At 37.5% G+C, this 17,471-nt stretch overlaps 1 protein-coding gene across 1 annotated transcript in view; it reads right to left on the reverse strand.

Annotated features, from left to right (window-relative positions):
• Positions 1-17,471, reverse strand: part of COL5A2 (collagen type V alpha 2 chain) — a 96,502-nt gene that overhangs the window by 11,314 nt on the left and 67,717 nt on the right. The window contains exons 17-41 of the mRNA XM_056496295.1: positions 16,945-16,989; positions 14,593-14,646; positions 12,764-12,862; positions 12,268-12,312; positions 12,066-12,164; positions 11,623-11,676; positions 11,048-11,155; positions 10,508-10,561; positions 9,716-9,814; positions 9,028-9,081; positions 8,433-8,531; positions 8,277-8,330; positions 8,125-8,178; positions 7,594-7,647; positions 6,974-7,027; positions 6,601-6,645; positions 6,073-6,171; positions 5,208-5,315; positions 5,065-5,118; positions 3,543-3,596; positions 3,366-3,419; positions 2,291-2,344; positions 1,422-1,529; positions 1,261-1,314; positions 1,045-1,098 (exon numbers count right to left, since the gene is read on the reverse strand). Of these exons, the coding sequence (XP_056352270.1) occupies positions 1,045-1,098; positions 1,261-1,314; positions 1,422-1,529; positions 2,291-2,344; positions 3,366-3,419; positions 3,543-3,596; positions 5,065-5,118; positions 5,208-5,315; positions 6,073-6,171; positions 6,601-6,645; positions 6,974-7,027; positions 7,594-7,647; positions 8,125-8,178; positions 8,277-8,330; positions 8,433-8,531; positions 9,028-9,081; positions 9,716-9,814; positions 10,508-10,561; positions 11,048-11,155; positions 11,623-11,676; positions 12,066-12,164; positions 12,268-12,312; positions 12,764-12,862; positions 14,593-14,646; positions 16,945-16,989 (1,710 nt within the window). The remainder of the gene's footprint in view (positions 1-1,044; positions 1,099-1,260; positions 1,315-1,421; positions 1,530-2,290; positions 2,345-3,365; positions 3,420-3,542; positions 3,597-5,064; positions 5,119-5,207; positions 5,316-6,072; positions 6,172-6,600; positions 6,646-6,973; positions 7,028-7,593; positions 7,648-8,124; positions 8,179-8,276; positions 8,331-8,432; positions 8,532-9,027; positions 9,082-9,715; positions 9,815-10,507; positions 10,562-11,047; positions 11,156-11,622; positions 11,677-12,065; positions 12,165-12,267; positions 12,313-12,763; positions 12,863-14,592; positions 14,647-16,944; positions 16,990-17,471) is intronic.

The raw sequence follows: 17,471 nt of genomic DNA on the forward strand, positions 1-17,471 counted from the left end.
TCATTACATTGGACCCTTTCCTGACCAGGACTAATAAAATTCTACGGACTATGTTTCAATTACCTACAAATGCACACTCTGAGGCTAACAAATGTGAATGAGCTAAAAGCTATTTTCATCTCTTTTATGATCAAATTAATGAAATGAAATAAATATCTCATCAAATTATGTCCAAGTTCCACCCATGCCCCCCCAATTTTCAATTCCAAACTCACTTCTTTAAAAGACACTTCTTTTTGTTTCTCCCTTTTTTATTTTTTCTTTCACCTCAATTATATAACCACTACTAGAAAACTCACCCTTGCCCATTCTTTCTAATATCATCAAGCTAAAGTCCATATCCAAACTTTTCATTTCCATGGTACAAATTAATGTTTCAACAGACCGTTGTTCATTTCTCAAATACTTTTAAAAGACTTCACATGTATATTAAGTTTTCCATAAACTTTACATTTTATAACCTTACAATGACTGCAAGTTGTTTTTTCATCATAACATTAAAAGGCATATGAAGGATGACACAGTTCTCTGTGTGGAGCTCAACCCTCAACTTGATCTACAGCTAGTATTTTTGAATAGTCTTCCTGAAAATGTTTAAACAGGAGAGATTTTGTGTTTGCAGGTTTGTTTTGAGTTTATTTTAATGGAACTTATGAGTAATCACCAATGAGAGAGCCCAGGAGAGGCTCTTTCTTTTCCAGTCACCACCAAGGGGACAAAAAAAGTAAAATATAGAGGAAAATATAAGTTGAGGTTTTTTATTTCTCTAAGCAATCAAGTCATTGGAGCAATTTGAGCAGCAATTTGAAACCCTATTTAACGCAATGGAAAGCCTTGGACCAATATCAGGCATTGGACCAAGCTGAAGACTAATGAACTTTACTTAACAATGCAATCAGTCACAGAAGTCAGTGTTGACAAACTGTTCTCCTCAATAGCATCAGGCCATAAACATTCCTTTTCCTCTCCTGCTTTATTTAACCTTCAGCTCCTTGGTGACTGTTTTATAAAACATACCTATTAGGAAAATGATAATTAACTTACAGTAGGTCCTGGAGGCCCAACTCTTCCAGCAGATCCCGGGAATCCAGTAGCACCCTAAAACAAGCCCATTTTTAATGCCATCTTTATCAAAAGAAACACAGCACTAGTTACCTCAAATGCTCTTGGCTGAATTAGTGAGCAAATAATATTTACATTACATAAAATTTCAGTATTAGATTTTCTGCAGTCAGGTCTCAATATGTAATATCTACTTACAGGTGGACCCTGAGTTCCTCTACCACCTTTTAGACCAGGAACACCTGGAGGGCCCTAAAAAGAAAGGAGAAAAAGAGGGATGATAGTGAGCACATAGAACTTTTTAAATTAGCAAGATCAGCCTATGTCACCGGTTCTGTCATGATTTAAGTGATGCTTACTGGGGGACCATGAGACCCAGAAAGACCCTGTGGTCCTGGAGATCCAGCATCTCCTTTTTGTCCAGGTTCTCCAGGTTCACCTTTCACACCAGGCTGACCATCAGGGCCCTATACGAAATAATATTTAGAAGAAACATCAGGGCAGGGAACACCAAATCTTTCCTAACAAAGTAATTCTGTAGAGAATTTCTAAAAGGGTAAAAAAAAATAAATACCAGGGGTACAAATCAGTCCAGAAAACACTGCACTTGTTTAACTATTCAGCACGATCTTTAGAAGACCACACATGACATTTTCTAAACATTCTGTGAACCAGTATTTCCATTTAAATATTTCATTTATCTAGTTCCCATTTTTCTTCTCTACAGATTTTCTATTTTCCTCAGCAGCTACAAAACAAACAATGTCCTTTTTAGGCCTTTTTTTCCCACCAGGGGAAGCAGGTGCAAGACTGTGAAAGGTATCCTGAAACAGGATATTTAGGCTGTGGGAAAGCTTTGAGTATTTGAGGCCATCTGGTCTCTCACCTTCATTCCAGCCTTCACTAGTCATGGCACAAATCTTTGCTACCTTCAGTTTACACTTTTTAACTTCCCTCATTTTAATCTCAAAGGAGCAACATAACATACTAATGAAAATATGAAATCTGGTGAGCAATTACATAATCTTAACAAGAAAACCACTTTTCAACTGTCTAGGGTGCTTATTGGCCCTTTCCTTCACTTGATATACTGATGGGAGAAAGAAATAGTTCTTTTGCAGCAAAAATGTGACTCCCAATCCAGAGCACCACAATATTATTCATAATGAAGGAAATGAAGTGTTTCAAAGCAAGAGCAAATGAAATTCATTAGTGTTCCAGAACATACCGGGGGGCCAGCAAAACCAACAGCGCCAGTTGGGCCATTTTCTCCTCGGGAACCCTGGTCAGAAAAATTGAAATAACTGTATTTAACAACCATCTTTCTGCAGGCAGTTATCAGTTACAGTTCAATATATCAGAAATGATGTTAACTATTTACCATCATAAGTGTCATACTTTTGCCCTATTAATCAGAATCAAATGATCTTTTAATCATAAAATAAAGGATGTTAGCTATGATTTTAAAAGCTGCCATATGTTCAAGACTGTAGTGAGCTTTCAGAATTCAGAGATGGAAGGCACAGGCAAGCATTAACAGAGCATTAGGAGAAATTCTGGTCATAACCCACCCCTTCCAGGGACGGCCAAAGAGCACACACTTCATTCAACTTATCACTCCAATCACATGGAGGAAAAAAAGCAGTGGTTCAAAGATGTGCTCTTCTGTAAGGTCACAACAGGCTTTGACTGAGCTTTCCACACAACATTTGCTTGGAAAAGTAGTAGTTGAAGGCTGCCAACTCCAGCACTCCCTAAAAGGGTGGAAGCTGCTCCAAATTATACTGGAAATAAGACTGTTCTGATTTATGACAGGGGCATAATCAATTTCAAGCAGTATGAAGGATCTAGAAGGGCTGAGCCTCTAATTCCCTAATTGAAGTCAACACTTAAAATACTTCAAATCACTAATAGATGGAAGACGACAAGAGTTACATAACTGGATGAACTAAGGATTACCTCTGCGCTTTGCCCATTAAATATTTGTTTATTTACAGTGGTATCTGCTAGGGGCATGCTTTTAAAAACATTGACACAATTGTAAGTGGTGGCATAGTTTCAGGAGTGAGGTAAGTGAGGGTAACTCTATAAAGTTTGTCCTTAAACAAGTATAGGTCACAGGAAGAAAATCTGGTAATACTTTTGCAAGGGCACAGCAACAAATCAGAACTTCACATTTGGCTACAGAGAAAGGGAAAGAAAAAAGGGAAAATATATCAGCAAATAAGAAAAATGCTTGGAGTTTGGATCAGAGTTAGGTATTGTTAACTTACACCAGACAAAAACAAAGCATGTTTACTCACAGGGTTTCCACGAGAACCAGGAGGACCAACTAGACCTCGAGGACCTGGTTCACCCTTAAAATAAAATGGAAGGATTTTATTTCCCAAGTAATTTACTTGTTTGGCCATTAAAACACTAATGAAGTCTGATAATATTAAGAAACTTCAGTAGGGAATGGAATAAAAAAATCTGTTTACCTTTTCACCAGTGGGACCTCCTGGACCCATTGGGCCTATTGGACCAGGGAGACCCTTTTGAAAAAATTAAGACAAAAGAAAGTTAGAAAAGCAATGTACCAAAAAAGATAATTTAAAACTTCTCATATATTACCATTCCCTTTTTCATTCTTTTGAATTCTTCTACTAAATCTCTGGAAACTTCTTTTGTCTTCTTTATCTAAAATTGACTTGCATTTCCTCTCCCAATGACCAAACTCCCCACGAAAGATCTGCTTTCCTTCATTCTCTCTTTCTTCTCTAAGTTCATCATCTGCTTTACGTAGTATTATAAATAAGGCCAATGATATTTTAAAAAAAGTCCCAGCTTTATTTCAATCTCTTGAAATGTAATCAAGTCTTTTTTCCTCACATGCACAGAGCTCTGTTTCTTTTATGTTAGTATTTAACTTTTTAAATTAAAGTATCCATCATTTTTTCTGAAGATTAATTTAGGTCTTACAAACTACTCAAAAATGTCCTTTATCTCTTCAGAAGGCAGGCAAACAGGTTGCAAATTCCCCATCCAATCCCACCAACTCCATATAATGATCCTTCAGCTCACTATTACTTCACCTGTTCATTAACTACTGTAAGCTCTAAACATCCCTTACAATGACTAAGAACTGCTCTGTATCTTTGGATGATGTTTGATTTAGATAACCAATTCCAGCTCAAAGATGATAATTTTATTAGAGCTTCTGTATAGTGGGGTTTCTTAAAAAAAGTTTTCCTCTTTAACCATAAGTTTAGTCCAGACAGGATCCTTGTATTTTGATTCTACCTCAAATTTCCAGATGCTTAGCAGCTAGTAGTCCAACTGGTTTGCACAACCCAAGAATCAGATTTGTTCTCAATTAAAAAGTAACCCAAAAAACATCTGGGAAGGAAAAACGGTCAGTGCATACAAAGAAAACCCAGTGCAATTGAGATTATTGGACAGTTGGTCTGTGCAGCAGTGTGTGTGCAATGTGTCTTGAACACATCTTGAGCAGAATAGAGACCTTATTAATTCAATGGAAATTCAAAACTTTCCAGAATTGCCAACAGCTTACTGTATATGTGAGGCTTAGTATATCTACAGGAATTTTCACCCATGAAATTCAGGACAGATTGTGGGCAGCTTGATGCAGACAATAAGGAGGCATCTGCCTTAGTCGAAGACTGAGAGCTGGAAAGTTTGCTTTTTGTCTATTCATCTCTACCTGTTCATTCTTACATATTTTTTACTATAATTAACCTAGATGAATCCTTAATCAACTGTGAATCCTTTCCATTGAGCTCTCAGCTTGCATTATTGATGATACCAAATAGGGGCTTGGTACACAGGGGCTTATTGTGCACAATAAAAACTTGAAAATTTGGAGGGTGAGGTAATGACTGTAAACCCATGACATACCATGATACCACTGCTTATGTTTAACTCTACAAGCTGAGTAACCTAGCACAGTAAACAAACCTGTGTGTGAAGAGTAGGTCTAAAGAGAGTGACAGATTTACTTACTCTTGCTCCATCATTGCCAGCTGTACCTTCAGCACCCTTCTCACCTACACCGCCCTATGGAAAACACCCAGAAAGTCACAGTTATGGCACTGGGTTAAGGGACAAGTCATTCTACTCAAGAGGACAGCAATAAACAGACTTACTCTATCACCCTTAGGGCCAGGTGTTCCAGCAATCCCTCTCTCTCCAGGCATGCCCTGAAGGCCTGGTGGGCCTGGATCACCAGGTGTCCCACTAGGGCCTGGGCTTCCCTGGAACAAAAAACAAGTTGTTGCCTATTCATCTGAGAAGCATCTTTGTCTACAGGCTGCAGAACATGTTGTGCCTGTGTTGAAGTCTCTGGGGTACAGTTTTAAGTAATAATTTTATCTGAAATTTGGACTTTATTCACATCCAAATACTTTTCTTTTCCCATTGTGTTACTCAGGAAGTTCAACTGTAGTACCATAGTTCTTCCAGATAGATTAATATTTAATCATTGCATACTGGAGATGAAAACAGACAAAAAAGAAGCTTGAGAATCTTTCTTCCTTGGCCTGAATGTCACACAAGTTTAGCATAGAAACTAGGTACAGGTAGAAGTTGCCAGGGGAAGAGATGCTCATGTCTATTACAGGTCTCACATAACTAGAGGCACTCCCTGCTTGACCTGACTAATGACCTAATCACATCCACAGCAGGTACATTCATGCAGACATGAAGATTTCAGCATTTTCTTTTAACTGCTTAGCCCTGCCAAGTGTCTTTGTGTAAACTGGCATGGCTCTTAAAACATTGCTAGAAGGTTTTCTGCAGTTCAGAAATGGCTTTGCCCAGTTCTACTGCGAATTCTCAACATTTAAGTATGTTGCAATTTATTAATATTGTCATAATTGGAATTGTGTGCCCTTTCTTATACAATGGAGATGCCTTTCATATTAATAATAAAAAACTCTCTCTTGTGTTCATGCAAGTGAGCAGAATTGTACATCACATCACTGCAGCAATGCAAATCTCTACTCAGTTTACCTTTGGGCCATCGGGCCCGTGGCCTCCGGCCATGCCCTTTTCACCCTGGAGTCCTGAGGCACCTGGTTCTCCCCTTTCCCCTGGATTGCCACGTTCTCCCTATGAAATGGAAGATTATTATTTATTTACAAGGCAGGATAGAAATCTGGTAGACAAAATCCTAAATGCATCGTAAGTGTAGCAGAGCCCGTGAACAAATTCTAGGAGAGCTGATTAAATAAAAACTAGCTTTATGCTTTTACTGTTAGAGGTGGGGGAAATATGTTGCTCAGCAAACTAACAACATTCATTTCATGCATAAACCAAATCATTTAGCAGCTAGTACTCAACACCACTTCAGGAGCTACAAAATCATTAAAGGTGATAGATTTTAAAGAATTCATCTTAAAACATATCCATATTTACTACTATTTTTTGGTGAGGAAAAAGGTCAAATACTGACTTTAGCTGTTCAAGTCCATATTGCACATCAACTTCCAATCTCAGAGAACTGTTATGAATATTTAAATTCTGAAAGAAAACACTTACCCTGGGGCCCAAAGGACCAACGGCTCCAGGATCTCCAGGCACACCCTAAGAACAAAATTCACCATTAGAATGAAATCACTATTCATAACTTCATAGTTATGGAAATTAGAGACAAACATTTTTATTTCCAAAGTACTTTAAATGTAGATGGCCAGTTCTTAATCCTATCTGTCAATGACAAGAGGTGATAGTCTAGCTCAGTCCAAGAACACAGATTCTCATAATTATTTTATGCCAAAGTAGTTCTTAGACAGCTTGCAGTCAATCAGTAAGTATTTTGAAACAGAGTTGGAAATTCAACTAGAAAGAGATGAAAATGTAAAAGTACTTCATAAATTGTATTCTTTTTAATGTTATGTTACACATATATTACCTGATCACCTGGCTTTCCTCCCTCTCCTGGAGGACCTGGTGGCCCAGGCAAGCCCTGTAAAAAGTAATTAAAATGGTCACTAACATGACAGAAAGTTGTGTAAATCCAGACTTAACTAGGACAAGTTCATGAATGTTGCATTGCACTTATTACAAGAGCACACCCTCAGATATCCCCAAGGGAAAGGGTTATATGAATATTGCACAAAAGTGTTTCCCCCTCTCTAAATGAGATAGCAGCCCTTCCTTAACATTTCCAGGACATCCCAGCCCTAAAAGTAAAGTTATCTATAAACAGATATTGATTTAGTTAATACTTCATTATCAAGATAATTATTTTGCTGCATATTTGGAACCTTTTTGGAAAATCTTCAAATTAAAACTGAATAACATAAAAGGTTTTCTCAAGGGATACCTCACTGATAGTTAAGCCTTTGCCAGTTGGGTTTAGTGCACAGCTGCTATGAAAGTTATGGATCATTAATTATTCTGAACATTCTGCCTTAGTTCTGAAATTGTGTTATATTATACATCACTTGATTGAATTTCTCCAATTTAAGTTGATAAAGACATGTTTGTTTATTTTTTAATTAAAAAAAAAAACAAAATGAATGCACGTACCTGAAACCCTGTAGGACCTGGAGGGCCTTGTTCTCCTCTTTCTCCTGCCAGACCCTACACAAAAGGAAGTAATAAGTAAACCAGAAGACAAATATAGGCAGGCTTCACAATTCTTCTTTATAATTATGTATTTATTTATTATACATTTTTACTTATCCCAGGACAAGATGGCCTATCTAAAAGTTGTAATAAGATGTGCATCATTTCTATGAAATCCTTTCCCTAAAGGTTCTCTGGTAACAGGAAAACACTCAGCTCCATTAAAACCAAGAAAGACAGGAAAATTAACTACAATAATTTTTTACTCCTTGCAATTTTTTTTGTAATGGTTAGTAAAAGAAATTAGACTACTAATATATATTTTAACACAAAGCTAGCAATTTTTCTAGGACAATTTTTTTCTTTAAATATTCTTGGAATTTTTTGCTTGGAATCAACAACTGGCATGAAGGTCGATAAGAATAGAAGCCAAACGAGCAGTGAGTAGACAGAGTGCCAGGCAGGCAGGCAGAGAGTTAAAAGCTGACTTACTGGTGGGCCAACAGGACCAGAAGGGCCAACTTCACCATCTTTACCAGGGGCTCCCTACATTAAAATGACAGGGGAAGAAATCTTGTATAGTGAACACACATAACAGAAAAGCACCATTTTCTGTGATCACCTCAAATAACAGCAACACTCACTCTCTGTCCCGGAACACCTGCATTGCCTGCTTCGCCAGCTTTTCCAGGATCACCCTAAATTGCAGAAATAAAAATGACTGGTTTTAGTTTTGTTTTTTTTTCATCCATTAAAATATACAAAAATGGTTAAAGTCAAGCAGGGATTGCCATACTCACACTACTACCCTTTGGCCCAGGAAGGCCCATGCTGCCTGGCTGACCTCTGATTCCTATGGAACCTGCTGGACCTGGACGTCCATCTTCCCCAGGAGCACCCTGCAGAGATAAAACATTTTCCACATTAAATTCTAAATATATTTATTCATATGAACTTATTAATCCCAAATTAATGCTTTTATATATAAAGAAAATAATATTAACCTAGTTTGAGGCTTCACTTATCACTCAAAATGTCTTTTGGACAGACTTAGCAATAGCCATACTGCTGGGTTTAACCAAATGCTATGCAATTATTAGAACTGAATCATGCACAAATAATTTTTTGCACCCTTAAAGCAACAACTAGAAAAATATTTACTTCAAACATTTAACAACGATGTAGCAGCTGATAAGCAAGAGACACTGCTACACAGACAAAACTAAACAAATGCATTGGTACTAATTTTGAAGTTAGGAATGTGACGTGAACTATCAAAAGAGAACATGAGCCTTAATAAATACAGAAGTGTCATGTTAATAGAAGCAATTTCAGTGAGGTGAGACCTTTGAATTACTGTGACATTAAGTGAAAAGACTTAATTTTGTCACTTACCAAGGGGCCAAGTTTTCCTTCAGGGCCTTGAACACCTGGATTTCCTGTCAAACCCTAAATGCAAGAATAGTATTGGTGTTAGGGTTAGGTCTATAATTCTGTAATAATAAAGAAATATAAATAAATCCCAAAGAAATGCTCAGTTACTACCATAGCACAAACTTCTCTATGTCAAAAGTCTTCATCCTTATCTTCACTTTACAGCTTCATCCCTCACTGTCTTTAATCTTCTTCCTATTCTCTATTTTCTTGCTTTACACCTCTTGAGCTTCTCACAGGCACATCTTTATTTCTGCTATGATCTAGATCACATTTTACTGCTCCCTTTATTCTCTTTTCTGATATTTTGAATTATCCTCCAATAATTTTCCTGAAAAAAAAACCCTAGTTGATACATACCACTCAATCTTCTGTGTTATCAATCACCAATTTAAGGAAGGCTGGCCTTCAATCCATGTTACCTGTGGTAACTGTGCTTTACATACACACTTCATTTGCATTAGCTGTTCTCAATCAGGTCTATGTCTCCTGTGCTTCCCAACACCAGCAGGAAATAAAGACAGCTTTGGCCTTTAGCTCCCCTGAAACCAGTCTGCCCTTGCATAAGAGCTTCTGAATTCCCACATATTCACTGCTGCCTTTCAAAAATGAAAGGTATCATGGATTATAGGATACTGCTATCCCTTACCCTTGCACCTGGAAGGCCAGGTTCACCAGGACGTCCAGGATCTCCCTGACCTCCTTTAGGTCCAGAAGATCCTGCAGGACCACGCTCTCCTTGGGCTCCCTAGAAAGACACCAGTGAGCTACTAATTAACAACTAGAACAGCAACAACAGGAGAAGGTTAAATAAAAACAGTATCTTTTATTAAGGACCTATTTTTGCAAAGTTGTAAATCATTACTACTTTTACTATTATTACTTTCCTAATTATTATATTTTCTCCCCAAAGTTATTACTTAAAAGTTGTCTCTTCCTCAAAGCATTTTAGTATCCCTGTATTTTTACCAAGTTAGGAATTTACAGAAGTACTAGACAAATGCCTATGTGAGTCACTTCTCTGGAAGTGTTGCAGCAGTTAGGAAAGCCAGATAAACCCATCTTTTTAAGGGACAAATCTAGGATATCACACCACACACAAAGAATAGGCAATTTTTCACAGAGCCCACTCCTACACAGCAATACATAAAGCAATGTAGGAGTAGAAGAGGTCAATTCCTTATCTGTGCACATTTCAAAACGATGGAGCATTAAGCCAGGGACAAGTAAGCAAAGCTGAACATCATGGGAACTGAAAGTGACTTTTCCCAAAAAATTTTTGCCTCAAAACATTCAGACCCCCTTTTGGCATTTGTAAATTGAATCTGCTTTTTTGCCCAGAAACAGACATTTTTAATGGAACACTTTCTTTTTATATGCCTGGATGTAGGAAGATTTAACAAACTACACCATAAAAGATAGATACTTTAACTTAATTTACCTTTGGTCCAGGCAAGCCATCAGAACCTGGAAAACCACGGTTCCCAGGAGCACCCTAGGAAAAGCAGTAGATATGAGACAATTCTCTTAATTTTTACAGCGCTTATTACAAATAAAGGACCAGATCTATGGATTGAAGATTCAGTTCGTTTCCTTACAATTTTCTTACTTAGGTACTTTAACTTGGGGTTATGACTTAGAGTGGTAAAAATATCAGTGTCTCATTCATGCGTGCTGGACAGCTCCTTCTGTGTGACCAGCCTCCTTGAAAGCAAAGATGAGCAGTTTTACAGGTGTAGGAAAAAGTCTGCAGATGAGCTTGTTCTATCTCCATCCTTTCTCCTACCATATTATCCTGGGCACTGAATCACCACATGAAAGTGTCCAGGGTAAAAAAATAACACACAGCAGTAAGTATTGCAAGGAAAATAAGGTTTGACTACATTCACAATCAAGCTTTAAGAACACCCATGGGTAGACCAAAAGGTATTTCAGCTTAGCAGTGCATTTCTTAAGACATTTATTCCTCTAGATTTCTTACCCTCTCTCCAACAGGACCCGGTGGACCTACTGACCCTGGATCGCCTCTAGGACCTCTTTTCCCTTCTTCACCTATGGGGCCAATGGGACCCTGGGGACCTTGTGGGCCCTAGTGAGAATAAAATGTTATTTTAAAAATCATTGTGAGCCTCACCATTTTTCAGGCATATTGAAATAGACTGTCTTCTGGACACTATAAACATTTTTCCAAATAAAGGAGAAAAAAAAGTTAGGTTTTGGATCAGTTAAAAGTAACAGCTTTTCAGCATCTGCTTTTCTCTTTTACAATGTTTATAAGCTACTAAACTGTAATTCTGCAGTTGGGCTGTACACTGCTTCTTGTAACCACCCACAATAATTTGTATTTGGTCAAGCTGCAAAGGAGTCAAAATTCAGTGAGACTCTAATAGAAATTTTCAGAGAAGACAGTGGTATTTTTGTCAGTTATTACATGATTATTTAACTGGTGAGAAAGAAAACCAACTCAAACTCTGCAGAGTCAGTTTTCTCCCAAAAGTTACATGGTTATAAACCTCTGTGTTTCCCCTTCATCTTAAAAAGCATATGGTGACTTACAGGTTCACCTTTGGGTCCTGCTTCTCCCTTGAAACCTGGAACACCAGGGTCTCCCTGAAAACAAACACATGAATAGCACCAGTAAAGTTAAGAGTCTGCATAAACAACTTCATCATCTTCTATTATGCCATGAAACAAACATTTCCCAAGTTAATCACTAATTGTAGGCAGTATAATATGATGCTTATAATGTCTTTACCGTTATTATGCTTGTTCATTATTATGTTATCGAGACAAAAGCTGAAATAAATCTCTTTTCCCAGGTTTATAAAGACACACTTCTTTTTCAAAGAAGTAGTGGTATTTTGGATACACAGCAGATTCACAGATCTGAGCCTTAGCCCTCCCCCTGGCATGCTACTGGAAGCCCACTGCTAACCCTGCTCCAGTTCCAGTTCCAGTTCCAGACACTACAATTCCCAAAGAGACAAAGACTCAGTTACCGGCTGGCCTCGAATCCCAGGGGGGCCAGTGCTGCCCTGTGGTCCTGGGGAACCAGGGGGGCCTGATAATCCAGGGGGGCCTCCAGTGCCTGGGGATCCCTACAAATACAAACAGGAAGCAGAGTAAGAAAACACAATCAAAAGAAGGAAATAAAATAAATTAACATACACAATTTCTTCAATGGGAAATACAATTACTTACAGTAGGGCCCTTTGCACCAGGGGAACCATCTGTCCCTTCAGCACCCTGAAGATAAGGTACCAATCATTAAAAATCATTTTAATGAGATGGGCATCAATCACAAAACAGGAGATAGTTATTTTATCCACTTTATGAGACCAGAAATTAAAGGCTATTAAATAAATGCAGCAACATATGCAAATGCTAAAAAAAGCAACAAAGCATGCAAGTTAATGTGATTTTTAATGCTGAAAATCTTATGTTTAAGCTTAAGTATTAAAGTACTTTGAAGACTGAAACTATATTGAGATGGTATAACTTTCAGTTTTCCAACTTGTAATAAAATAAATAGCTATTATCAATACAATTAGCACAAAAGAAAGGAATGAGACCTCTTTTCCTTGGGAAAAAAGGCAATGTGAGTAAAACTCTGTTGTCAGATGAGGCACTAAAAACCCCCATAAAGAGGTGAACATGCACAAGCTGAGCACTGAGGAACTCAATTCAATGTACTTACAGGAAGACCTTGTGACCCAGCTGGGCCCTGAGGACCCGTTTCACCTCTTTGTCCTTGAGGACCTTCAGGACCACGAGGTCCTGTTGGACCTGCTTCACCCTGGGATTCCACATGAGAAAACAATTTCAGATTATTTTGCTCCAAAAAGTAGCACTATAAGGTGACTCAGGAGGAATACTGAGCTTATAACAGAAAAAAAATTCATGTTTGAAATAGTTTATCATCCTTAAAATACAGTTTTGATTACTTAATTTTGCTTCTCTTACTTCTAGATGAATGCAAACATTAAAAGTATAGCCAGGATTTTTCCCCAATATGTACAAGACAAGGAAACTCTCTGCAGAAAAGCAGCACTATTCAGGAGTCCAAATAAGATGAAGAACAGACCTGTCTCTCTAAAATCCCACTATGTATCTGTAATTTTACTAATGTTTTTACCTTCATTAACAGCAAGGCTTAAGATTTAGATATGGTAACACATCAGGGATTGGTTGATTTGGGGCTTTTTTTGCACTGCACAGATGAACTCACTGTTACAGAGCTATATTAAATATCAAATCCCTGTTAGATTAGACTGGATGATAAAAAATTCCTCCCAGCATCATCTTTGAATTTTAATTTTATATAGAAAATATGTCTTTTGGAACTGATGGCTGTTAATAATATCACATCTTCATAAAACAAGTCCACATCTTCATTGTATAATCTGCTGAGCTTTTACAAGTTCAAAGCACCAATTCCAATTTTAATTCATCTGATGATCAAACTTGAATGTATCTTCTCCTTTTCAAAAGCTCCAAGTGATTCATCATGTGACAGCTTTTTTAAACATTTACTTAAGTAAAATCATGCTGAGCCATACTAAAACATTTTATGCACTACAAGGGTTATCATTTAACTGTACACTCCTCTTGTCTAGACTGTGCTTTTTCCAAGAAAGGTTGGAGCAGATGATCCTAGAGGTCCCCTTCCAACCTGCTGTTCTATGATTAAGTGGATACTGTTATTAAGACTTGTTTCCAAACAGTGTCATGAATGTTGCCAGCTTCACAACAACAGAAAACATCTGCTGATCTTGGCTACCTGACAAACTGAGAGTTTCATCTTGTATAACATTTTCTTATCATGTTTTAGGAGTGTAAAGGGACAAAGAGGAGCAGCTGGATGCAGGGCATGTATAAGAAGTATAAGGAAGCTATATGAGTTGTTTTTTCTGTCTTCGAAGACAGTGGCTGAAGGCTAAGAAGGAAAAAAAAAAAGAGCACTTTGTTGAAAAGCAAAGGAGGGAAGTGAGACAGTGCTGCAGCAAATGAAAGTTCTTCATTCAGCCCAATCACTCCAAGCCACAAAAGGCAGTAACTGTAATTTGCTCTATTGTGATGATCCACACGTCTGTGTTGGGGTTCAGGCATTTCCCTTATCAGTCTAGATCATCTCAAAAAGCCTTCTCGGCCAAAACGAGAAGTTTCATCACTAGAAGGTCCTGTCTCTATACTGTCTTCGACGTGCCCTCACAGCCTCCCTTCTAGCAAAGTATCTTGCTATTCTTTGAATATTCTGGACCAGATTGCTGAAGCACAGCATGGCAATCATCTTAAAATCACCCACTGATATGAGCAAAAGGGAAAGCAAAGCATCTTAACAGTGGTGAATTGCAATTCCTTCATTTGGCTTTGAGGTTTTATCTTCTATCTGGAGATCTTGACTGACTTCACAGCAGCCTCTGGGGATCTGTACACACATCAGTCTGAGTTCTATATAATCTAGTACACATTTTCAGTTGTGTGTTGTTCAACATTTTAAAAAGACATTTTCATTTTATTTTTTACCTTCATACCAGGAATACCAGGAAAACCTGGAGATCCAGTTATGCCAAGCGGGCCCTAAAAAGACAAACACACAAAGCTACAATTCAGTGGTTTAGATTACACAGATTAGTATCTCATCATTGGGCAAATGTGGGTCTAGAATTACATTTATTTTTCATAAAACATAAAACATACATCATAAAACATTTATAGAAAAACCAAAATAACTATAAATACCACATTTTTAAGTGATACATATACATTTTATGGAATTGTGGTGCAGTTCTTTAATAATGTGTTTGCTGACTTACAGCTCTTGATTCAGCTATTAATGCTTGAATCACAATGTACACATTTCACAGTGAACAATTACGGGAATTAAAATTCCTGAACTCACAAAATTAATTTTCAAGCTGTAAAACACAGGTCTTGTACCAAAATTTCAGGGCTAGAGAGACAAAGATGTTTCCATTTCCATAATGTTTCCTGTGCTGTACAAGACACTCAAGAGAACTTTCTACTGTATTCCAAAGTCTTGGGATGGCGGCACACTGTGGTTATTAATACTCACTGCAACACTGTTCCCAGATAATCCCTCTTTATCTTTTCCTGATTTGCTGTCTTTTTGTAAAATATGATTCATGCTGAGAAAAAAAATGTTCTATGTAATAAAGCTCTCCTGACAAACTTAATCAGAACAATCTGTCCCACTGAGCATTAATTACAGACAACATTTCTGCCGTGACCTTGAACTGAATTTCTACAGAACTGATGTAACAGCTCACCAAGTATATTTTTGAAAACCTATGTCCCAGTTTATTGGACCACAAATGTCTGCCAAATCTCTCTCTTGCTGCAGGAAGAGTTCCAGGATTATGCTGTACCACTGCACTGACCCAAATAAAAACATATTTCATTAATGCTTTCTCCAGTGAGAAACACGTGCATTCAGGATGAGTATCTCCCTTGTGATACTTCATGGGATTTTCCAAAAATATTAGCCAACCACTTATCATGTCCAGTGAAGCTGAGCTCGCATTTTATGCCAAAGCAAAACTGCAAGCTTCATGTAAAACCTCTTAGCTTGCCACCCAGCTTCTTTCAACTTTATAATTTGTTTTAAATATTGAAAAAAATTTTTCTTTGTTTTAAAGTTTCTTCTAACAACTTACCTTTCCTTCATGATTCACTAAATAATTGAGTTTTGTAGCTTTTAGGCATTTACACTAATTTTTTGAGATTCTCTGACAGTATTTTTTTCTTAATTAAGTGTTTAATAAAACAGTATATTAAATAAGATGACACAGGTGAATGTATTTTTCTCAGAACTTTGTCTCAAGTAAATAAAGAGTATGCACAGACTGAAATTCTAGCTGCAGGCAGGTGTGGTTTAGGGTTTTGAGGAGGGGTTTTTTTGGTGCAATACTTTTGGGGTGTTTGGTTGTTGGGTTTTGTGTTTGGTTTTTGGTTTTTTCTAAGCTAAACATCACAAAATGGTAAAGGTTGACTAAATAAGTGGGTAGAAGCTGTTACCCATATCCTACAAATGACACTTTCAAAAAAACCCAAACATAAATACCACATTTTGAAATTTGCACAAATAATACAAAACCATCACCAGTTTTAACGTGTAAAAGCAACACAAAATTAACTATATGTGTGGCAATAATCCCTGACTCATATGCATTCACACACATGTATTTTGCAAATGCAGTATGAGACAGCACTATAGGATCAAAACCATCATCCTTTGCTACACTGGCACTCTGAGTGGAAACAGCCACATCTTCCTCTGCAGCCTTGCTGCCATGGTGGGAGAACTTCAGCAGCTGTGCAAGCCAGGCTTTCTCAGCTTGGCAGACATTCAGACACAGGCATCTGGCCTTCAATTCAAAAAGGGACTGGCCTTAATTAAAAGGCCCTTTTACACATTTGGTAATGGAACAATTGCAGGGAGCAAGTTATGCTATCAATGAGTGCCTTTCCTCTTGCTGACAACAAGCCTCATCTGCCAGCTTTGCATGTAAAGGAAGATAACATGCAATTATAAACTGTTTTAGATTGCAGTGCATGCACTTAAGACACTTTCCTCCCTACCATGAACTCCATAAGAGCAGCAGAGCATCTCCTCCCCAGGGGATGCTATGGCCAACTCCTCTGCAAATTAAAACCTTTAGATGAAGTAAGCAACAGAGCACAATTTTGCAGAGGACAGCACTAAAACTGAGTAGAACTAGGAATCATTCTCAGATAATTAATTCCAGATGCACTTAACTGATACCAGCAACAGCCAATTTTTTTTTTTTTTTTAGTGTCAAAAGGCAAGTGGAAACACAGAGTGAAAAAGTGGGTGACTGAGAACCAAATACTTACCATTGGGCCTGGTTTGCCAGGCATACCATGCTGGCCACGTCCACCCTAGGCACAGAAATAGAAAACACAGGATATTTGTAAGAACTCTACCTATTTTTTTAATTATTTATTGTCAGCATTTGTGATAAAACTACATATACTAAAGTGATTGAAGAAATGCTGGATTGCACATTCCTCCAAACACTATCATGGAAAACTTCTGGAAGAAATTATGCTCCCATTTGAGTTAATGGATTTCTCTATTTTCAGAAAGGACAATATTTTGAGAGTGTCATTGTATGGGGCACATGAAACAAGTGGATCATATAAAAGTCATGGGGAGAAATGCCAGAAAAACTTGACACTGGATGTAAAAGCAGCAGGAGAAAAGTTCTAACTCAAATGTGATCTCATGTCAAAGATAATCCCTCTTTTTGCTGAAAATCAAAATACTTTTAAAGAAGATAGCCTTATTATCTGGAATTAAATTTTTAGATTTCATCTAAATTGAGATCTGGATTGAAAGACTTCATCTCAACTTTCATTTT

Source organism: Oenanthe melanoleuca, chromosome 7 (genome assembly GCF_029582105.1).
Source record: "Oenanthe melanoleuca isolate GR-GAL-2019-014 chromosome 7, OMel1.0, whole genome shotgun sequence".
NCBI classification, from domain to species: domain Eukaryota; kingdom Metazoa; phylum Chordata; class Aves; order Passeriformes; family Muscicapidae; genus Oenanthe; species Oenanthe melanoleuca.